This window comes from Centropristis striata, chromosome 1, assembly GCF_030273125.1.
Source record: "Centropristis striata isolate RG_2023a ecotype Rhode Island chromosome 1, C.striata_1.0, whole genome shotgun sequence".
NCBI classification, from domain to species: Eukaryota; Metazoa; Chordata; class Actinopteri; order Perciformes; family Serranidae; genus Centropristis; species Centropristis striata.
The window spans coordinates 4944183-4966257 of NC_081517.1; the positions used below are offsets into that span (position 1 = coordinate 4944183).

Consider the following 22075-nt stretch of genomic DNA (forward strand, 5'->3'; position numbering starts at 1 on the left):
CAACTGGATATCATCAGACGGTGTGTAATCAAACTTTAAACTCCAACATTTTTCATTTCATTTTTTCTTTGCTGCGCTTCCTCTTTTTAAATTTTTATTTCCTATTACTGCAACAAAGAGAGTCCATATATGTTCATGTGTTTAAATGTCTGTTCTGTGTGTGTGTGTGTGTGTGTGTGTGTGTGTGTGTGTGTATGCCCTCCGGCCCCACAACTGGTCTGACAACATGCCTGTCAACATCGACAACCTGAGACCAGTGGGATCTTATAAGCTCCATTATCAAAACATCAATGAGTAGCAAAGGCTCATGTCAAGACGTGTACGAGGTGACAGTTTAAAAAAAAAAAAAAAAAAAAAGTTGCTTTTTTAAATGTCTATGCTTCCACTTCATGTCCACATCTATTTTATATAGTCTATGGTAGGGGTGTGCCATATAGTACTGTTTACGATTATACCGTTTTTTTGTTTGTTTTTTTTATGGGTAAAAAAATGCATATCATGATAATGGCAACATTCTTACTTCTCACAAAATCACATCACAAAAATCTGCTATTACTTCCTGTCGCTAAACAATGCAGCTTTCAAAATAAGAGCACAGAATCCACCACAGAATTTACAAGAAGACTGTCAAAATAAGATGCATTGACAAGTTAATTTATAAATCTTACCATAATACATATCATGGACATAATTCTTAAAATAATAGTGTTCTAGATATAAATATCTGCCTTGTACGAAGTTGTCAAAATTGATATATATATCATGATCATTTTTTAGGGCCATATCGCTCATCCCTAGTCATTGGTCCACATACATTTCAGCGTGTATTGCTGATTTCAGGCTTGTTCGTGAGTATGTGGCTGTTGTTGTTCACTCTGAACATGGGACTATTTATTTATTTATTTATTAGGATCCCCATTAGCCATCACTCCGTTGTGGGAGTAATGGCTATTCTTCCTGGGGTTCTCAAACAGGACACAATTGAAATACATAGTAAAAGCATACAGAGTAACAATTACAATCTAGAATCTCTGGCAGTTAGAAAAAAATAAAATATTAAATTCAATAATTTACCAAAGAGTGGAATACCGATTACAATTCAAAGAAATTATTAAAAACTGTTTTTAAAACATACAAAATCAATGCCTGGCTTATGAAACAGAAAAACAAAAGCTAACAAACACAGCAAAACAAAAACAAAAAACAACAAGAACTAAGAGGTAAAAAAAGGATGAGGATGTTTTTTGTTTTTTTGGAGGTGAGGGCATGCCACACTGTCCATACAGTACGTTTGTGTGTGTTTGGGGGTGTTGGTTGTTCTGCAGGTGTTCGACCACGCTGACCCGCTGTATGTTTGCTTGTCGGAGCTGTCACATGTCGCTGCCGGACCAGCTGGTGTCTGGTGAACCTCGGGGCAGAGGATTTCCCCCTCTGTCATCCTCAAACTGTCACAGTCTCTACACGGATCACTCGAGCTCGGGCTAGTTTGTTTACGTAGTGTTTTAAAACATTATTAGGGGATTGAAGTAATGAGGAAAGCAGCAATGTGTGCACAAAGATAGTTAAGGGGCTTAAATCCGCTGACTCTGAAACCAGATGTGTGTGTGTGTCTGTGCAGCAAAGGCTTTCTGTCCTTAATCTGACTCAGTAACCACTGATCATTTGACTTTTAAAGGATGAAAACCCAGGATGAAGAGATGCCTTGTGTAGTTTAAAAAAAGGGATATGTGTCCGTAGTGCAGAGTATTAAAACTGGTTAAATTCCAAAAGTCAACCTTCATCAGTCAAGTCATCTTTGTAGTCTACTTAACTTGTTTAAATTCAATTAAGCTTTATTGGTGGGAATGTGGATGGTGCTTTACAGTTGAAGCTGAATTAGATTAGTCATTATTCTTTGATTTGGCCATCTGTAATATAACTTCAGTTTTGCCCATTTTATATTATTTAATTCAGAAGAATTTACTGAAAGCACAGCTGATTTTTAATCGCATAAATCAAAAAAATCAATGGTGCTTTTGAGAATAGTGCAGCAAATTAGACAAAAGCAATAGAAAGGGATAGCACAGTTACACCCTTCATGTTATATCGCATTGATGTTGAAAATTAATGTACATAATATGCGTATATATATATATATATATATATATACTACTCTTTCTTATTGTAATTAGGTCCACTTTTAACATTAGCAGAACCTGAACTGATCTCTTCCTTCTGAGCTATTTTCATCTGACCATGACAAAAAAAGGGGAAGTCATAACCAGCATAATGCTTGTTGTGTGTCTACCAGAGAAATGATGATAATTAGTTCCGATCGCTAATGCACTCACACTGACACACACACAAACAAACAAACATGCACATTGATTCCACTGTATAAGCCTCTGTTTTTAAATGTGTGCTACTTTTGTGTAACGCTGCTAGTTTCCAAATCAAAGCAGCATCTCATCACAACACTCTCCTGCTCGCTCTTCTTCTTCGTCAGTCCTGAAAGAGTAAATACCTCAATTCCACCCAACACCCCTGCTGGTGTTGGAATGAGCATTTTGAGCATTTCAGTAAATACCTGGAGTGACCCCGGTCCTCTGAAGGCCGCAATTGTGCCTAGAGGTCCTTCAACCCTCACATCGGGGTCATCTCCTCTGCCGAGAGGACTCCCTAACGCCACTGTGTGTATGAGATAACCGATAATGTTGAAGTTATGTTTGGCTAATGTTTGCTAGGGGGAAAGAGCCCACTTTGAGTATGTGTGTGTGTGTCTGTTTGTGTGTGTGTGTGTGTGTGTGTGTGTGTGTGTGAGAGAGAGAGAGAGAGACGAGATGTGTGCATGCCCCGTGATCTTTGGAGCTGTCAACATTCTTCACCACATGCTCTGTCATGATGCATAGAGGCGACTGGTGAGATGAACCAGCTGTCCCTGCCTCTGGTCGCTGCAAGGTCAACACACATGCACACATATATCTGCACACATACTATATCCTAGGGTTGTCAAAAGTATCGATACTCAAAAAAGTATTGATACTAAAACGTTTTATCCGGATACGATACTCATTTTCAAAAATATCGAGTATCTGAAGCTTGTTGTCATAGTTGCAGTTTCTTTTTGCACAACTGTTTTTTAATCCAGACTTTCTTTATTGTTTTTTTCTTTCTATACAAACAGCCAGGATCACAGTTCTTACAAAAGACAATGGTTCCAAAACAAGCTTAAGATCCAGTTACTATGGACATATCAGCCCAGATGTAACCACCCTGAACTACACACATTCAATCCATTCATCCTCACGACATACATGTGCAAGGCACAGGTTACAAACAAGGGAACAGAAAGCGAAGACACATAATATTAAGGAAGGATACAGATACATAGCCATTAAAAATAAATAAATAAATAAAAACATACATACACATATACATATGAATAAACTGTTTTTTATTATAAATATTTAACCTGTGGTTCTGTTAATTTTCACATATTGCATTTTTCTTGTTAATAAAAATATTTCTGTTAAATATTGGGGTCTTTGTTTTTATCCTTGTGGCATCGAAAATGGTATCAAGTATGGAATATTTTCCTGAGTATCGGTATCGAGTTGAACATTTTAGTATCGTGACAACCCTACTATATCCTCACTTCAACTAAGCTGGACGTCCTCTTGTTCTTGTGTTGAAAATGCCAACCACTGGCCGTGGTTAAAGATCCCAAGTGCAGCGTTAAACACCGACTTGAGTCATGTGCTGATTTTAAATGTCTCTGTGTGTCTCAGGTGGAGGAGGGAAGAGGAATGGTCGCAGTAAGAAATGGAAGGAGATGCTAAAACTCCCCCACATCAGCCAGTGTGAGGAGCTACGCCGCACTATTGGTAAGAAACCTGGAGTGTGTTCGTGCGTGCGTGTGTGTGTGTGGGTGTGATGCAGAAAGATAACGTGCCATGCTGTGTCGTTGGGGTGGGTCCGACTGCTGGAGGAAGTTCAGATTGGACTTCCTTCCTGTTTCTACCCGTCTCCACCCGTGGTTACAGGCAGGGGACAGGAAACGGTGTGTGTGTGTGTGTGTTTGTGTGCGTCTGACTCAGGGAATCCGTTTGAAAAGCTGTTTCTTAATCTCAAAGTCTCTCCTTACATTACGTGTGTGTGTGTCTCACTACCTCTTCCCTCACACACCAAATCAAAACATCTTCACTTCTGCTTCCTTCCTGTCCTCCACGTCCAGGTTTGACTTGAAAGTAGAGGCAGGATTCTCTCTCTTTGTAGCCCAGACAAGTGCTCTACTCCTGGGTTACATTATCTCCTCATCCCCCCCACCACCCACCCACCCCGGTCCACTGAATGCCACAGCACTCGGAGCGTGTGTGTGTGTAGGTGCCTGTGTGTGTGCAGTAGTGCGTCACAGCTATCTCTGCCAGAGATTGCAGCGCTACCCTCCCCCACATACTCTCCCTCCCTCTTTTCTGTCTCCATGCCTCCCCCTCCCACTATCTGCATCTCTCTCTTTCCCTCCCTCTTTCCACCACTTCAGAGCAACATAAGAGTGGCAGAACAGGAGAGTTATGGAGAGAGCGAGTGAAAAACAGCAACAAAGAGAGAGAGAGAGGCTTTTACTAACTGGAGGAAAGATCTCTTAAGGACAGGAGGAAAGGAGGGAGTGAAAGAGATGTAGATGATCATACTCCCTACGGTGATATCTCTTACTCAGCGTCGATTGTGTTCCTTGTAGTTTTTGTCTTTATATCACAAATCATCACTTGCAGATCTAATTATCATGAACATGAATGTATCTGTCGTCGGCCGTGATAGATCACCTGCTTAAAAAACGGCACATAAATGTCACCTTAAGTGTGAAGAAGCATATATTTTATTGCCATTCGGATTATAACTTTGCAGAGGATTCTAAAAATGAGCTTTTAGTGCCTGTGCGTATGTGTGTGTTTGTGTGTGTGTGCGCGCTAATGTGCACCCAGCAGCTGTTGAGGGTTACATACGTCACTATTACATAGACGCTATTGCGTAATTTCCCTATCACACCGAGCCTAGGATCAAAATAATCCCTTTTGCCGACTTAAACACAGAGACGTGTCGGCATGTGTGCGCACACATACACACACAAACACACACACGGATGCCCATACACAGTGTAGGCACTGTGGATGGAAGGATACAGTAAAGGGACTGATAGCAGTGTCTTTGTTGTGTCTTGATAATGTCAGGCATTTGACCTTAGCCTTGACAAGTGTGCAGTACTTCTAGGAAGCCTAGATTACATTATATGGGCTGCAGCCACTTTGTCTGCCAGCCTTAGGCCACCCTCCCTCTCTTTACCTCCTCTCCTTCTATCTCCCCTTCCCCTTTCCCTTTGGTTTGGTATCTGTCCAATGCACACAGTACACCTGCACCTATTACTTTTTGATCTTTGTGGTCTGTGCATCAAAAGCATGCACAAACTCGTGCAACACGTGGCTGGCCATCCAACGCCTCTCTAACTCACTCAGTCTCGGCCTAAATTGGAGTTTTAATTAAGTTTTAATTGCAGCTTACTTCACTGGCTCAGACAGTTACTTGTCCGGGCTAGTTCAAGCTTCACAACTCTCCCTTCATTCTTTTCCTGTCCCATTTTTTCCTGACACCTCGCTGTCTTGTGCGTTCTCACTCTCTCGTCTCACTTTCACAGTTGTTTTCCTTCAGGACACAGGAGAGGGTTCTCTTACGCAAAGAGGAAATTTTTCATTGGTGGAATGCTGGCGTACATTCACATATTCAAATGATTTAGAGCCTGGAATCAGCTTGGACACACATTCATGCTCTCGCACACTAACCCAGAGCCAGGCCCGAAGAAACTGTGGTTTCTCTTCAGGCCTTTTTCTTTTTTTAATGTTCACAATCTTCATTCTGTAACTGACAGTTTTGCAGGTGAGCAATCTGTAAACGTAATATGAGAAACAAGATAGAAAAAGAAGCACTGTGCAAAGACATGCATGTGATTTGGCATCGTTTCTATCTTGATATTAACTCATTCACAGACATCGACATCCAGTACAGTTAACTCACATGGATGACCTCTGTAGTGGTTGTTTCTCTTACAGGAATATGCTCTGTTTTTTTAGAAAATTGACTTGTTTACCATTAAGTTATGAAAACATGGATACTAATAATCATTCATGTGTCCCTGGCTGTAGATTGTTGCCAAGTTCAGTTCTCTGTGTACCGTTAAAATGTAAACAAATTATGACAGAAAATTACACAGTATACAGGACTGCTGAGACTACTCCCTCTATATAGATGGCAAGCAACGGAGGTGCGTGATAAAAGAGGCTTTACATTATCAGTATGTTTTGCCACAAGGCTCAAAATGTCCCATCAACATGGATTATATACAATATATTTATCTCTGGAGTACAGATATTCTCTTCAATCCATTCCTATACACATACTTGTGGCATGCTGAAAAAAAACCTGTGGACAGCTAAACAAAAAATCCAAATTATTTAATTATTCTGTTAACTAGAAGGCCACTTGGAGAGCGCAGCCGTCAATCAAGGTTATGCTCTATAGCCTTGCCCAGAACTGTTTCCTTAATCCTGCACCTACAAACATTCTGACGTGTGTACAAGCCCCGCCCCACTCAAAAGAGTTCATTATTTACATTTTTTAAATAATTTTTGCCCCCAACAGCCCCCCTGTCGGTGCAGCAGTAACAGTTAAGGTTGAGGTTTGTGCTGCAGCACGATAGACAATTAGAGTCTTCTTAAACAAAAACCTCACAGAATAATAATAAATTCAGATGAAGTTCTCTGAGACATCAGGAAGACATCACAGTTAGGGCTGGGCGTTATGGACCAAAAGTCATATCCTGATATATTCAGGCTGAATATCGATATATATCCCGATATTTATATATAGATATACAATATATATCCTGATATTTTTATCGCAAAGTGAGAGCAAATGTTCAGTCAAAGTCAAATATGACACAAGTAGTTTTATTGAAACCATTTATTTAAGTGAACATAAATACTGTGTAACAACAGGAGTACCTTTAAAAAAAAAAAATAATCAAAACTCCATAAAGTGCACCTTTTAAATAAAAAAAAATTCTTAAATAAAAACGGCCAATAGGTCAATCTTTTTCTGAAATAAATATATTTATATGAGAAAAGAATAACAAACATTACAAAAGAACTAAATATGACAAACCCTAGTAAGGGCAGCATTTATAAATAAATTAAGAAAACATTTTTGAACTATATCGATATATGCGATATGGTCTCATTCCATATCACATTTAAAAATATATCTATCTATTTTTTATATTGATATATCGCCCAGCCTTAATCACAGTATCTGGAAAGTGTTTTCCTTGCTGTCCATTTCATATTAATGAGAAACATAGGGTTGTCTTGTGAGTGAATACCTGGATAGAATAACACTTTAATATTTCTTTGGTGGATTATGTGTTAGCCAAATTAGAGAAGATGTTTGGATAGATTCAGAAAATATGGTGAATCTAATTTTATCTTTGTATTTGGTTGGTAATTAGATCCGCAATGTTATTTTATTTTGCACAGCGAGTGGTTCATAATCTGCTTTATGATCCTTTTCAACTTCATTTGTTGACTCCAGGGAAATCCCGGGACCGGTAATTTATGTGTTTGACTGCCCGCTCCCACCCAAGTTAAAACTGCAAAACAAAGACAGTGATAGGAAGTCATTTGTGTGTGTATCAAACTTGTAATTTGGATCTGCCCGAATTTAAATAAGTTGTTCTTACACCCTACAACCAAATTTTAAATCAGGCCAGTAGTTTTTTTTACGTAATTCTTCTGACAGACAAACTGGAGTTAACAGCAATGACATGCATTGCTAATAAGAGACTATAAGCCTCTCAATAAATCTGAAGTCTGAGCTAGGGATCATTATGTTAAATTGTGCAATGGCTCAGTTAAAAACATGGGAAATCCTTTCAAGAACATTGCAAAACATTTTTTTTTTCTGTTTTTTTTTTATTACGTAAATTTGAGTGTGTCACCTCAAAAAGCGGCCACTTTTGCTGTGATTCAGCAGGAAACACGAGCAATTAGAATGAACCCACCCTGAAATCCTTACAGCAAAAACCTCTTCTGGAGCCAGACACTGAAACCTTATCAGGAGCCTCATTGTAAACCAGAGCTTTGGTGTAATGATATGCAGCAGGGGATAAACAAAATTCCCACGAGAAAATATGAACTGAAAAAAAGAATGTGTGATCTATGGGGTTTTTGGTTGCTGGAGAGCTAACGAGAGCATTAAAAGTTCATTTTCTTGTGAACCAGAGTGGAAAAGTTGAATCTGGTTTGTTTATGTTCACACTGCCCATTTGCAAACAAACCAGCTCATAAACAGAAGTCACATGTACTTACAAGAAGCTTCCTTAGTGGACAGAGTGTTGACAGCCTGTCCAGTGATTGTCAAGATACAGGCTCCACACATTTGTTTGCATGGAAGTAAAGACAGATTCACATTTTCAGTTATTCACGGCAGTGCTCTGACCTGGCCAGATTAATCTAGCTAAAAGAGTAAAGCATCCAAAGTTGAAACAATCTGCTCCAAACATTTTTGTCATACAGAAATTTAAACTTTTTTCTCAGTAATGAGAGTTCAAGGGCTTTCCATCCTCCGGCTCACAGCTGATCGGGAAACACTAGCGGGCCTCCTAAAAAAACTTGCTGATCAGAGATAAAAGGCAATGTCTGAAGGCAAGTGCAACGCAATCCAGTCAAAGATCTCTCAGTGAGATTTTCTCAAAGAGCTTTTGTTCTTTAGATTTAAGACACGGCGGTCACACAGTGGAACGGGAAGCAATAAAAAATATCATATCTCTACACTCTACTGTTTGCTCACCAAAGCGATAACTTTAGGTTTTGTGGTCGTATAAGTGGTGAGTTTGAATGAGAAACGCAGAGCTGCAGAGCGGAGGGGAATGCTGTGTAATAAACAGTGCAGCTGGGAGGGCTGCTGGGGAGATTTGATTTACTGTTGGAGGTTGTCCTGTAGCTGTCACCACTCAGACATTTTCATCCCATGCATCCCTCCTCCTCCTCCTCTATTCACAAGTGTGCATGTGTACATGAATGTGTGTGGCCTATTTTTGTTTGTATGTTTATCGTGTCCCTGTGTGTATGTGTATGTGTGTCCTAACTGACAACCAGTGATGGAAAACGTCCTGGGTCTTCTTCCTCATTTGGTGCCAGAGGAAATATGACTCAAATGGACGCCATTAGTCCTAATAGGCTCCAGCTGCACAGGAGACACACACACACACATAGAAAACACACACGCACAGAAAACACAGACCTGCTGTGTGTTTTTGTTTTTAGCATGATGTAGCATAAACAAATGTTTTTTGTTAAATGATAGCTTATTTTGGGGGGTTTCTTTTTTTTCCTCTTTCTCATCCCAGTCCGCAGTTTGAAAGTATGTTTATCAATGGGATTAGCCTATTTTAGCGAAGTTACTGGATGTGCATTAGCTCTCTATAGAAAGGGAAGTACACCTTTAAGGTTCTCCAAAGTCCACTTTTATTAAAATATACAGTACAGGCCAAAAGTTTGGACACACACCTTCTCATTCAATGCGTTTTCTTTATTTTCATGACTATTTACATTGTAGATTCTCACTGAAGGCATCAAAACTATGAATGAACACATATGGAATTATGTACTTAACAAAAAAAGTGTGAAATAACTGAAAACATGTCTTGTATTTTAGATTCCTTAAAGTAACCACCCTTTGCTTACTAGAATATAAGACATGTTTTCAGTTATTTCACACTTTTTTGTTAAGTACATAATTCCACATGTGTTCATTCATAGTTTTGATGAATCTACAATGTAAATAGTCATGAAAATAAAGGAAACGCATTGAATGAGAAGGTGTGTCCAAACTTTTGGCCTGTACTGTACATTGTAATGTTATGTACATGTTCATAATGTTGATCATTTGCCATTAATAAGGACATAAGATGTACAGTTTTGTCCTCAGTCTGCAAGCCTCCATTCCACTCAGTTAGCTTCTGATACTGTGGTTTTCTTTTATCAGAATTCCTTCTCTCAGTCTTGAGGTATCTGATATATATTTTAATCTAAAAGGATATCTTCAATTGTCATGGCTAGTGGTAGTTGAGCCCCTTGTCTGTTTTTCAAAGATAACAACATTTATTCTGGGTAGCATTCAACATCTCCAGCTGCCATCCATGAGTTAGCTTATATTAGCTAACTTGTAGATGTTGCTACTTGGTGCCGTTTAGAGAAACCAACTAAAACGTGTATCATTCATCTATTTGATTTGTTTAACTGAAATGTGATTGATACGGGCTAGCAGGCTGACGCTTTATATCACATTAAAACACGAAAATATCATTTCCATGAAACAACGTGATAATTTCACAAGCGTTTCCAGACATGTGCATCACTTTTAACTGTCCTCTGGAAACATTTCTGTTTCAGCGCTTTTTCTTATTGTGTTGTGTTGTGGTCTTTGCAGTACGTTTTCTAAATGCTGCTCTTGTGTTGTCAAATTGATGAAGATGTTTTCTCAATTTCCTTGTGTTTTGTGTAGTTGCATGTGTTTTCTTAAGTTGCAGCGATGTGAGCTCTCAGGGCCACCGTACAAAATACATAATATAATGCCATTTAAGTCGTTTGCATTGGGAGAGTTTCATCTTGACTATATTTTAACTTTTAAAGCACCTGAGCATTTATTGTCCCGCTGACCAGTGCATTGGACAACAGCACTATCTCCATTTCTATCGTAACTGCTTGTCAACTGCTTGTCACTTGCATTCACTGTAATGTAACTAATTCACATTTAATTTTCCTTGTTGTACTGACCTCTGGATATGTTGATAACTGCGTACAGTTAAAAGTTTATGGCCAACTGTATAGTCTATTTGGGTTCGTTTTGTGTGACTGTTGTTTGTTCTTAAAATCATACAATTTAAATCTAAGGATGTGTACAACATGTTTAATATCGACACCAATGTACCCTGATGTAGGTATGTCCCTCTGTTTTTTTTTGTATACACATCAATAAAAATATGAAACACAAAAATATGAAACACAAAAGTTTATGGCCAGAATTTGCACTTGTTAACTTTAATTCTGCATTACCTGCATCAGCCTACACACAATCGGTATTAAATGTTAGGCAGCAGTTCAGTACGAATCCATGAACATTACAGCTCTGGTTAGAACTGTAAAGTATTTTACAAAAAAGCAAAGATTAAAGAGAGATAATTAGTTCATTCAGTATTTTCTAATGATGTTTCTCCATCTGTCTCCCTGTCCTCTCCTCTCCTCAGAGAGAGACTACACCAGTCTATGTGAGAAGCAGCCCATTGGTCGGCTGTTATTCCGTCAGTACTGTGACACCAGGCCAGAGCTGAAGCGCTGCATCGAGTTCATGGATGCTGTGGTAAGACTTTGAATGAACCTTTTACAGCGACTGCTTATCCTCAGATGTTCTTCTGACGATTACACTTTCACAGCTGCTCTTTTACTTTCTCTCTCTGAATCTCTCTCTATCTTTTTCATCTCTCTGTGATTTCTCCCATGAGACCGTCCTGAATCGGGCCTTGCAGAATAAGAGAGGAACGTCCGAGCTCGGTCCTTTTCCTGTTCTTGGCAGTAGCACCGGGTGGTGGGTGGGGTGGGCGTAGGGGTTGATTAGCAACTTGGACAGGCTGTCAGAGAGCAGACCCCTCCCCTTCCTCCATGCACTCCTCCATGAGGTCAAGCCCACGTCAGAGGCAGGTCCCCTGGGTGAGCAGTCAAACACAGGCCTGAGCTTGTGTCTCGGCCCCTGGAGGTATGCGAGAAAGGAAAACAGGGGGGAATCATGCTTATTTAATAAGAACCTACATTAGTCTTTTTCACGGCAGGTAGACAGGCATGTAGGTATGTGCACTGGGGCTGACACACACTCGCACTGACTGACAAAAAAGCAAGAAATGGACCAACATTTTGGTACTTAACATGTGTTGTTGGTCCCAGTGAGAGCATCATGCTTTGGCTGTGATGCACAGTCACATTGCTCGCTCCCATTCCTCTCCATCAAGCTTGTTTTCAAACAAAACACACGACTCAAAGCAGTCAAACTCCACACCATCTCTCTGCCTACAGCCATATTTGACCAAAAACGCAATCTGTGTTGGTGTGAAGGGGCGAAAACTGAGGCCTGGTCCTGGTAGCTGACTGATTTTAACGGGCGATGCGTGAAGATGAACTTGGTTGCCAGTTTGCTGCCTTGACTGAGACAACATTTTGTGTCACCAGAACCATCTCTCTATTTGTCTGTGGTCCCACGCTCATTTCTATTTTAATTTCTTCTTCTTCCCTCTTGTCCCTCATTAACCCCTCTACCCTTCTCTCGCTCTCTTTCTCCCCCTCTCAACCCTCCTCACTGCCTTCTGGTGCCCGTCTCTCTTTGACCTTATTTGGAGAGATATTAAAGATGGCTGAACGAGTATGACTTCCTGCGCTGTTGTGGTTTCTCACACGTCTCTTCTTCTCCGACAGGCCATGTACCAGCTAGCTCCTGACGAGAAGAGGAGGGACTGTGGACTGAAGGTTTTAGACACATACTTTAATAATGGGGTATGCCACGCACACACGCACACATGCACACACTTAATTACAGAGCTGGCTGATATGGACATAAGACATGCATACTAGACCTTCCAGTTGTTCTAACTGAACTACATGATTTTATTAAGTATATAAAAAACTGTCATTTTGAAACAGTTTTTTTGTTTTTTATCTGTGTATGATTTATTTATTTCATTAAGTCATCATTATATCTGCATTTATAAATGACTAATTGCATATTTGTCAATATTGTATCATGTGATATGTAGCTGCAACAGTATGCAACTGTATCTACTTTTGTCCGAGGGAAATGTATCCAAAGATGTGTAATAACCCCTTAGCATTGGTGTATTACTGGCACCTCTATCTTTAGTAGTATTAGGTGGTGTTTACACCTCTGTTTTTGTCAGTAATTTAATTAGCATTATTGGTCAAGACGCTCACAATAAATAGTGACACAGCCCCAGAATTACAGTTCAGGAAACAGGCTGTCCGAAGTCGGAGTACATGGGTTGGGTGTATTTGCAAAGTTTAGTTTATAATTGTATAAATGTGTCACCCATATCACACACTCTTGTGGTTTGTATTTGTTGTGTTCTCACACAACCACACCAAGATCTTTATTTTAAAGAGTTTACAGCATTTGCACCACCCTAAATTAACTGTACTAGTCCGATACAGTCCCGCTTTTAGAGGAGAAAAATGCCACAGATTACCAATATAGTGAATTTTTGAGCAGGAATGAAAATAGATCTTTCCTCTGATGATTGTGCACTGATATGACAATGCATGGGTATTCAGATGGCTGCTTTCTGAAACCACAGACTGAAGCTGAAAGTGGGTTTCTCCCATGGCTCTGGCTCTTGCCATCTTGGCAGTGTCTGACTATTCCTAACTCCCAGCTAATCCAAAAAAAAGGGAGGATTTACTCCCCTATTCCCTATGAGGATTGACTGCCTTTTGGAGCCAGCCCCAAGTGGCCAGTTGAGGCATTGCAGTTTTGGCACTTACTGCAGGTTCACAAACAGAAAGCAATGAGCCGCCTGAGCATTTTTTGATGTGTTTTCTCAGCCTACTGCAGCCACATTACACCATCATCTCTTTGTGTCTGTCTGCCTCCTTCACCCCATGCCTCTCTCTTTATCACCCTCAAGTCGGCAGCCCATCTGCCAGACATAGCCCAGGATGTGGTCGCTGGGTGTCGGGAGAGGCTGGAGCAGAGTCCATGTAAGGAGCTCTTCAATGACTGCACCAAGTAAGTCTCTATCTCGCATATAGATTAAGTGTTTTTGTTTTTTTTTCTTAATGATTGAGTCTGGCCATCAAAGAGCGGCGGCACCAATAGAGTCCTGTTCCTTCAGAAAGCTTGTGTGTGTTTGTAGACTGTGTGGACTTGTGCACCCTGTCACTAGTGATGATGAGGCAGCTGGCACCTGGAGTGCATATCACACACACACAAACACACACAAACACACACACACACGGACTTGCAAACACACGCACAGTGGAGGCGAATGAAAAAGAGCAGTGGGCAGAGAGAGCATCCGGATGGCTGGCATGAAAACAACAGCCACCTCAGTGTTCCCTGCACACACACACACACATACACACACACACATACACACACACACACACGCCGCACATACACACAGATTTACAAACACATACACACACACACCCTTGCAGGTGTTTCTGCTTCCTGCTCTGAGAGCCAGGAGAAGCAAACAGACCGGGGATTATTACCCCAAATGTACTTCTCATTGCACAGACTCGCACACATCTACACACCTCAACCTAACTTTGTATTAGCCTGATAATTTAACCCTGTCACAGGTAGTTTCTGTTGCCCAGAACATCAGCTGCATGACGTATTGTGAAATGCATATCATGATAAGTAAGTCATATTTATCAATCTGGCAGTGAGTCGGGCAAGAAATGACAAGTGACCAGATGTTTCTCTGCAAAAAAACCCATTACATTTTTTTCAAATTTTTTAGGGCCAGGACTCACGCGTTAATTAAGATTCATTAATTACACAAAAATTAACATGTTTAAAAAAATTGACATTTTTATCGCACTTATTTTTGCACCGCGGAACGTTTCTCACTGGATGAGTTTCAGGAGGACCGATTATACTGGAGCACCAACTAGCGTTCATGAGTTCAGACAACAACAAACCACAGTGAACATGAAGGAAGAAGCTGATGAGACCTTTGGTTGGCCCCGTGGATGATGGGACATTTAGTTACTAAAAACGAGTATTATATAAGTATTCTAGTTTACAGAAGGTCTACCTACCTATAGGCTACCTGAATTTCTGAAATGTACTATATTTCTAAATATGCTATTGCTACACTTAATGGCAAAAATTGCACTGGTGTGTTGGACTTGAACAAAAATAAACAATATTTTTGTTGCTTAAGCTTATGTATTCAGTCATTATTCAATGGTATACTAAAAATCCATGTGAAAAAAATTACTTCTCATTGTTCTCAGGTCAAATATTTATATGCGATTAAAATGTGATTAATTTCAATTAATTAATTACAAAGCCTCTAATTAATTAGATTTAATTTGTTTTATTGGGGTTAATGGACGAAAACATACGCAACTGTAATGGAACTGAGCGCATTCACAAGCTCCTTGGTTAATTCACCCTTCTGCCAACATTCATGAAAATCCTGTAATCCTACTGACAGACAGGCAGACAGACAAACAAACATAACCTCTTTAGCGCTGCTAAATATGTCACATAAATACATTAGATGCACAGTACAATACAATCCACCCCTCATCAAACCAGTAAGCTTCAAGAAAACAGACCAATGTTTCCTCAGTGTTGGCTAAAGCTGAATATTCCAACTTTCAGCCACACAGGCAGACAGACTTGAGTTGGAAATGCTGCGACCAGCCTCTGATTCACTTGAGCTTCCCTGGGGGAATACCGGAATCTGCTCGAATGAACTCAGGAAAGTGGGAATCATGGTTGGGAAAACACTCGGAACAGAAAGTTATGTTCTCAGCCTGCTCTCCTGTTCTGGCAAAACACATGTAGAGAGCTGTTGGATTATTAGAATCAATATACCATCAGGTTCAGAAGCTGGTCATGCAGACTGTGAAAGATTATTAAAAATCATTTTTTTCCCCCAGGCATGGATGCATCCAAGTTATTTAAACTGATAGTTTGTGGGTGTGACATCAATCTATTAGTTTAATAATTTATCTTAACATTTCTGAGTGGTGCAAAAGGATGCCAAAGCAGTGCAGAAACATAACAAGACGTTTGTGTGACTGTAAAAAAGTGAGAACGAAAACAAGGAGGGAGTTTGAGGTGGGAAAGGTGGTGGTTTGTGTGTGAATGAAGCAGGAAACATGTGTTTCGAGGTTGAAATGAACACAACACACCTGTCTTTCACTTTGGCTTTTCAGGTTATGGTGTGTTGGCCCGGTTTCCTTCCCTCCTGCATGCATCGCTATTTTAACACCTCTGAGTAGTCAAAGGGGCACTGGGGCGGGCAGAGAAATAGTGTGAGAAAGAGAGAGGCCACAGAATTACAACACTGAAGTTCCACACTTTGTGCCGTGGGAAGGATCGGCTCCATTCATTTGCACTCTGTTCTCAGTTACCCGGACTGCGAATAGAGGGAGCGAGGAGTGATAGGCGGACAGAAGGCACGGCATGGCGGCCTAAGTTAGAAAGAACCCACAGAGAGTCATGAAAGAAGAGAGAAAAAAGGAGAAATTAGGAAAAGTGAGACGAAATGGAAAGAAAGTGTGAAGGAGAGTGTACAAACAGAGAACAACACAGGCACATGTTTGTGTTACAGCAGCAATTCACATGTTTTTGAATGGGATTCCTGTTCAAGTTCGGTCATCACTCCTTCCACTATCATTATTATTTGTACTCCGTTGTGGAATTTTTATTTTCTGTAATTTTCTTATTCCGCTATGTAATCCTGACCCGGGGCTTATTGACTGTTTCTCGGAGGGGAAAGCCTGTAGGAAAGCATGGTGCTGCACATGGAAACGTGACTTTTGGCAGAGCCACACACCCACTAGCAGAAATGTATTAGCTCACTCATGGATTTTCTTCTGCTGCAGTGGAACATACGGTTATGTCATACCAAGAGTAAAGCGTAGCCCTTCAGTACATGTGTATCTCGGTGTTTTGTGTATCTTCAGGCTTGACAAAGGTCCGTGTGCTGATTTTTTTTCTGCTTTCTTTTCTTCTCCTCTCTCGCTCCCTTCGTAACAAAAGCCATATTGTAGCTGTGTTTATTTCTACTCCCAGTGGTGTCTGTCTGAGGCTGGACTCCAAGCCAGGCACTGCAAGGCTCCTGCCTTTCTGGAGCCCTTTCTTTAAGTGTCTGGGACCAGTTTTGACTTGTTAGAATGAGTGAAGCCAGCTGACGTGATAAGGGAACATTGATTGAAGTCTCAGCTGAGTTAACTTCACTTATTCAGGCTACACTGTAAAAAAAAATTCTGTTGCTTTTACAGAAAAAAACTGGCAGCTATGGTTACCAGAATAATTCTGAAAAAAATACAGTACAAATGTAAACAACTTTACAGAACAACTTTTAAATTCCCATTCAGTGTACAATGAATAATAACTGAATGTTGATTTACTGGTATTCAATACACAATAAGCAAAATCTGCACGTACATTTTGCATAAATGGTATAAAAACAGCATCATCCTGTTAAATTAGCAGAAAAATGACGGTATAATCTACAATATTTTTTTTTTTTTTTTTTTTTTTATACAGTTTTAGGATGTAAAATTTACAAGTTGTTCTGTAAAGATGTTGACATGTACTGTAATTTTTACGGAAATGTATTGAAATATTGTATTTTTTACGGAAATATTCTGGTAACCACAGCTGCCAGTTTTTTTATGTAAAAACAATGGGACATTTTTACAGTGTAGATCTGATATTAAAGACGGATTTAAATGCCTTATGATGTAAAAAGTGAGATTTTTGTGAAAGTGAGAATTTTTTAAAATAATAAAGCAGGCTTCAGTGTGGTATAAATACTGTGAGAGTATCAAAACAGTCAATGCCACAGAAAAGCCACAGCCCGTATTTAGACACTGTGCCTTTAAACAAGCCGTCAGTACTTTTATAAGGTTGTGATGTCATGGGTATACTGTATATAGGTAGAAAGTGTCGTAACAGTTATTCTCCGGCTGCAATGATGGTGCAGAAACCGCAAGTTGCGATGTCTGATATGCTGACCAATCAGAGCAGACTAGGCTTTTTCAGGAGGGAGCCTTAAAGAGACAGGCGCTTAAACAGAGCGTTTCACACAAGTAAAACAAGTAAACATCTCCAAGTAGAAACCCAAAATACAAGAATGAACCTGAAAATGAGCATAATAGGCCCCCTTTAAGAAACAACATGGTTTTGGGAAAAACATATGCTTTTAATGCTATTTAATTTAAGCTTTGATAAACATGCTTTTACTACAAACCCTTGTGAGTTCAGTAAATGAAAAACTGATAAAATCCTGTATAAGTTGTACTTGAACATCTACTCTGGCTAGATGGAATCTCATGTACAAGTCACTGGGTCCCTTGATGACATAACTCTGTTTTCTTTTACACAGCAAAAGGGTGCTCCCTTTGTGGAAACTCTCTACTCTCGAGCCTTTTGCCAAGAACAGCCATCCCAGCGCTGTTGGTAACCACAGGCAGCTTTCCTCATCCTCCTTAGTGATGAAGTAATTTTAAAATATGGTCAAGGAAAATCTCCCTGCCAAATATGAGCATCTCTTCAACATTTGGGTGGTAGAGGACGGATATCTGCTGTAATGTTGGCTTTCCGTCATGTGTTTTAGGCTGGCAGGAGGGATTTTTGGCACACTGTTGAGCAGGAGAGAAAGTGCTGCTGGTGTCTGCTGTGGTTCAGGAGTAGTACAGCTCTGAAACGCTCTGCACAAAGCTTTTTTCGGGCCTGTAGCTGATGATTATGCACACTGTTGTGAGATTCTTTTCACATCTGAACAAACCCCAAACTAATTTTAATTCTATTTCTACTTTTTTCTAAAAGGTATATAATCAAGGCATAGATGAACTGTAATTAAATTGGGGTAATTGTTCATTAATACCATAGAGTATTTTTTTTTTTTTTGTGGCCAGATGTCATGGTTCTTAGGAAAATACTTTTCACTTACGAAGGTTACTTCCTTCAATTCATAGTGACTTGTTTTTAAACTTGTGAATTTTAATATAGGTAGAGGCCTGTATAAGCCCTTTTGGGTTTCTTGCCGCTACCTTCAGGGTTGGTACGGGTGCTTGAAATCCTTGAAAAGGCTTGAATTTAAATGTTGTATTTCCAAGGTTTAAAAAGTGCTTGGATTTTGGATAAAGTGCTTGTAAATGCTTGAAATTCTTACTGTATTTCTCTTGCAATCTGGCTATATCCATCTATAGACTATAGATAATCACATGTTCAATGTAAAAAATAAAGAGTAGCCTATCTGAAATGAAGACCGTTCCTCCTAAAAGTGTAATACTTTATTTTGTTGGTATGGTTCAGTGAAATCCCCTACTTTTAGTATGTAAGTACTCATCTAAAACATGCAATTTACAACAGGTGTAAGATACTGGAAAAGCTTGAAAATTTACCTTTAAAGTCTTGAAAAATGAATTTGACCACTGCTAAAGTGTACGAACCCTGTACCTTGCACCTTCCTTTTGTTGTTATTTCTTCATCCTTTTCTTTTTTTGTCTTATTATTGTGCAAAATAAAAAAAAACTTCGAACTTCAAGTTACTGTAAACCTGTGTCAAACTGTTCAGTTGGTGTCTGTTTGGCACAACATTGTCAAAAAGAACATGGTGTTTAAGTCAAACAACATCTGTAGACAAAGCAGTGAAAAAGTGCACTAATATGAGAGGCTGGCGAGGTCATGTCAAAGAGTCATGTTCTTACAACTCTCAGTGGAGTGACTGTTGACGTACGGTCAGGAGACGTGAGGCTATAACCTTTCATGACCCCTTCTCTCCTCAAAGAACTTTGTGTCATGGTGGGTGTCAGTTACCTCAGCCCCTTGACTTAAGGCAGGACTTTTACAAATTTCGTTTTTTAGGTAATTATGTCTGAATATATGACATAATCGCATTGATTCAGACAGACTCACATCTCCATTCACGTGTGAGGTAAAGTAAGAATAAATGTTCCGCTTGGTGAAAACCGGTTTCCCCAAAATCCCCTGTTTCCTGGTCCAGTCGAGTGGAATGTCTCTGTTCAAAGGCATTTTTCATTTTTCACGGTGGTGTACCGGCACTCAAAGTTTTTTCAATCTTTCCACTGAGAGCGGCTTTGAACCGCAACACAGCCGACAGAGCCTGAACACACACACACACACACACACACACACACACACACACGGATATACAAAAACATGTGAATCAGGGGGTAGTCAGATAAAGAGGATGTGTGTGTTTGTAGTCATTGTAAAGATTAAAAGGTGTTCTCTAGGGAACACAGGCCAGTTGTCTGTTTGCCTGTCTGGAAGATTTGGCACAAAATTTGCCAAATTTGCATATGTTTTTTTTTTTTTGTCTCATGACATGTACACCATGGCATCTTAACAGCATTTAAACACAGTTAAGATAAACTATCAAATACAAATACAGCCATCAAAACAACACTGAAGGAGCCTCAGTAGAGACTTATAAGGAGCAGTCACACTGACCAAGAGAAATTATTTCTTTATCCTTTAGAATTGAAATAAGTTCAGTGTTGTTGTTATGGCTGTATTTGTATTTAATTGTTTATGTTAACGGTGTTTAAATGTTGTCACTTTTTATGCTGCTTTCTTGGCCAGGTCTCTCTTGGAAAAGAGATTTTTTTAATCTCAATGAGACTTTTCCCTGGTTAAATAAAGGATATATATACACTACCTGGTTATTAAACGATCACTAACTCTCTTTTCCCTCCCTCCCTCCATACAGAATAGTTCGTGATTATCTGAGTGGAGCACCATTTTCCTCCTACCACGAGTCCATGTATTTCTCTCGCTTCCTGCAGTGGAAATGGTTGGAGAGGTGGGTAGTCACTGCACATTACACGCTTGGTTAAGCAGACATGTAAAAACGTTGCTTTTTCCTACATAAAAATGACACCTGTGATCTTACACACACATTGGGCATTTTCTGTTGAGGGTTGTATCATTCATTCACATTCTTTGGTTGCAAATTGTCTCCTTTTAAACTTTAAACAGCACATATTCAACCTTTTTTCGGGGAGGGTGGGGAGGACAAAAACACAGATAATATAATAGATTATTAGTGAGCATAATACAAGAAATAATAATGCTCACAAAAAAAAACAGAAAAAAGCATTGCAGTATACAGTACAGAGAATAGTCACAGGAGAGACGTTTGCACTAAAACACAAAGGTGGTGCTGCCAATCAGAGTTTCGGTGTGAGTGGTAATAAATAATTAATGAGGCTTTTGTATAATGGCTGGGTAACTGTAGCAGGGTGGAAACAGCAGTCATCAGGGTGGATTAATAATATATTAGAGCATTACTCTGTCTGCGACATCACATGGTCTGATAGAATGACATAACCTATCAGTTATTTTCTGACTCTCTCTTTATCATTCTTCTCTTTTCTTTTTAATCCCTGCAGGCAACCAGTAACCAAAAATACCTTCAGACATTACAGAGTACTAGGAAAAGGTGGATTTGGCGAGGTGAGTGTCACTGTGATGGAGAAGTGAAGTTGTAATAACTTGATTTACTGTGGTTTTACATTGCAAATATTTGTTTACTGCTGTTCTGAATGCCATATTTAGCACCTTTAACCCTCTGAGACCCACGGGACCACTCAACCAACATTAGACGTGTTTCCACTGAGTACTTTCTGAGTACTTTTTGGAAAGCGGCTGAGTGTTTTGGCTACGCCGACTAGTTAGTTCCCTTCGGCCTCTGTTCCCATACAGGTACTTTTGTAGCCAGGGCCGGCTCTAGCCCATTTGGTGCCCTAGGCGAGATCCATTTGTGTTGAACAGCTCCGCTTGCTTTTTCACGGAGGGTGGAACTCCCGTTTTTGTTTGCCCATGGTGCCAACCAGGCTATATAATGCAACTGTCTGCCTACAGTGGGAGACTGCTAACAAAGTTAGAGACAAGAGAGACAATGAAAGTTCAAACCCTGCGAAAAATGTGCTTAACTGTGTTAAGCTAGCGTTGCTTTATTTCAACCTAGCTAGCAAGCGCATACAAATAAAACGTTTTCACACAAAAAGGCATTTAAAAAAAGATTGGGACTTCTCCTCCTCCTCCTCTTTTCTTCTCTTTCGATACTGCGCACCACAGAGCTTTGACAGCAGTTTCATCTTGCAAGATATATCAAAACACAACGTGTCTGTCACTTGACGTGACCTGACCTCTGTGACAGCAATCTGACCTTCTAAAGGGGGGCAAGGCAATGACCACACGTCAC

General features: G+C 39.9%; 1 protein-coding gene across 2 annotated transcripts in view; it reads left to right on the forward strand.

Annotated features, from left to right (window-relative positions):
• grk4 (G protein-coupled receptor kinase 4) overlaps positions 1–22075 on the forward strand; it is a 73496-nt gene that overhangs the window by 22054 nt on the left and 29367 nt on the right. For both annotated transcript variants that reach the window (XM_059356989.1, XM_059356926.1), the window contains exons 2-7: positions 3768–3863; positions 11333–11445; positions 12549–12626; positions 13772–13872; positions 20579–20671; positions 21261–21324. In XM_059356989.1, coding sequence (XP_059212972.1) covers positions 3768–3863; positions 11333–11445; positions 12549–12626; positions 13772–13872; positions 20579–20671; positions 21261–21324 — 545 coding nt within the window. The remainder of the gene's footprint in view (positions 1–3767; positions 3864–11332; positions 11446–12548; positions 12627–13771; positions 13873–20578; positions 20672–21260; positions 21325–22075) is intronic.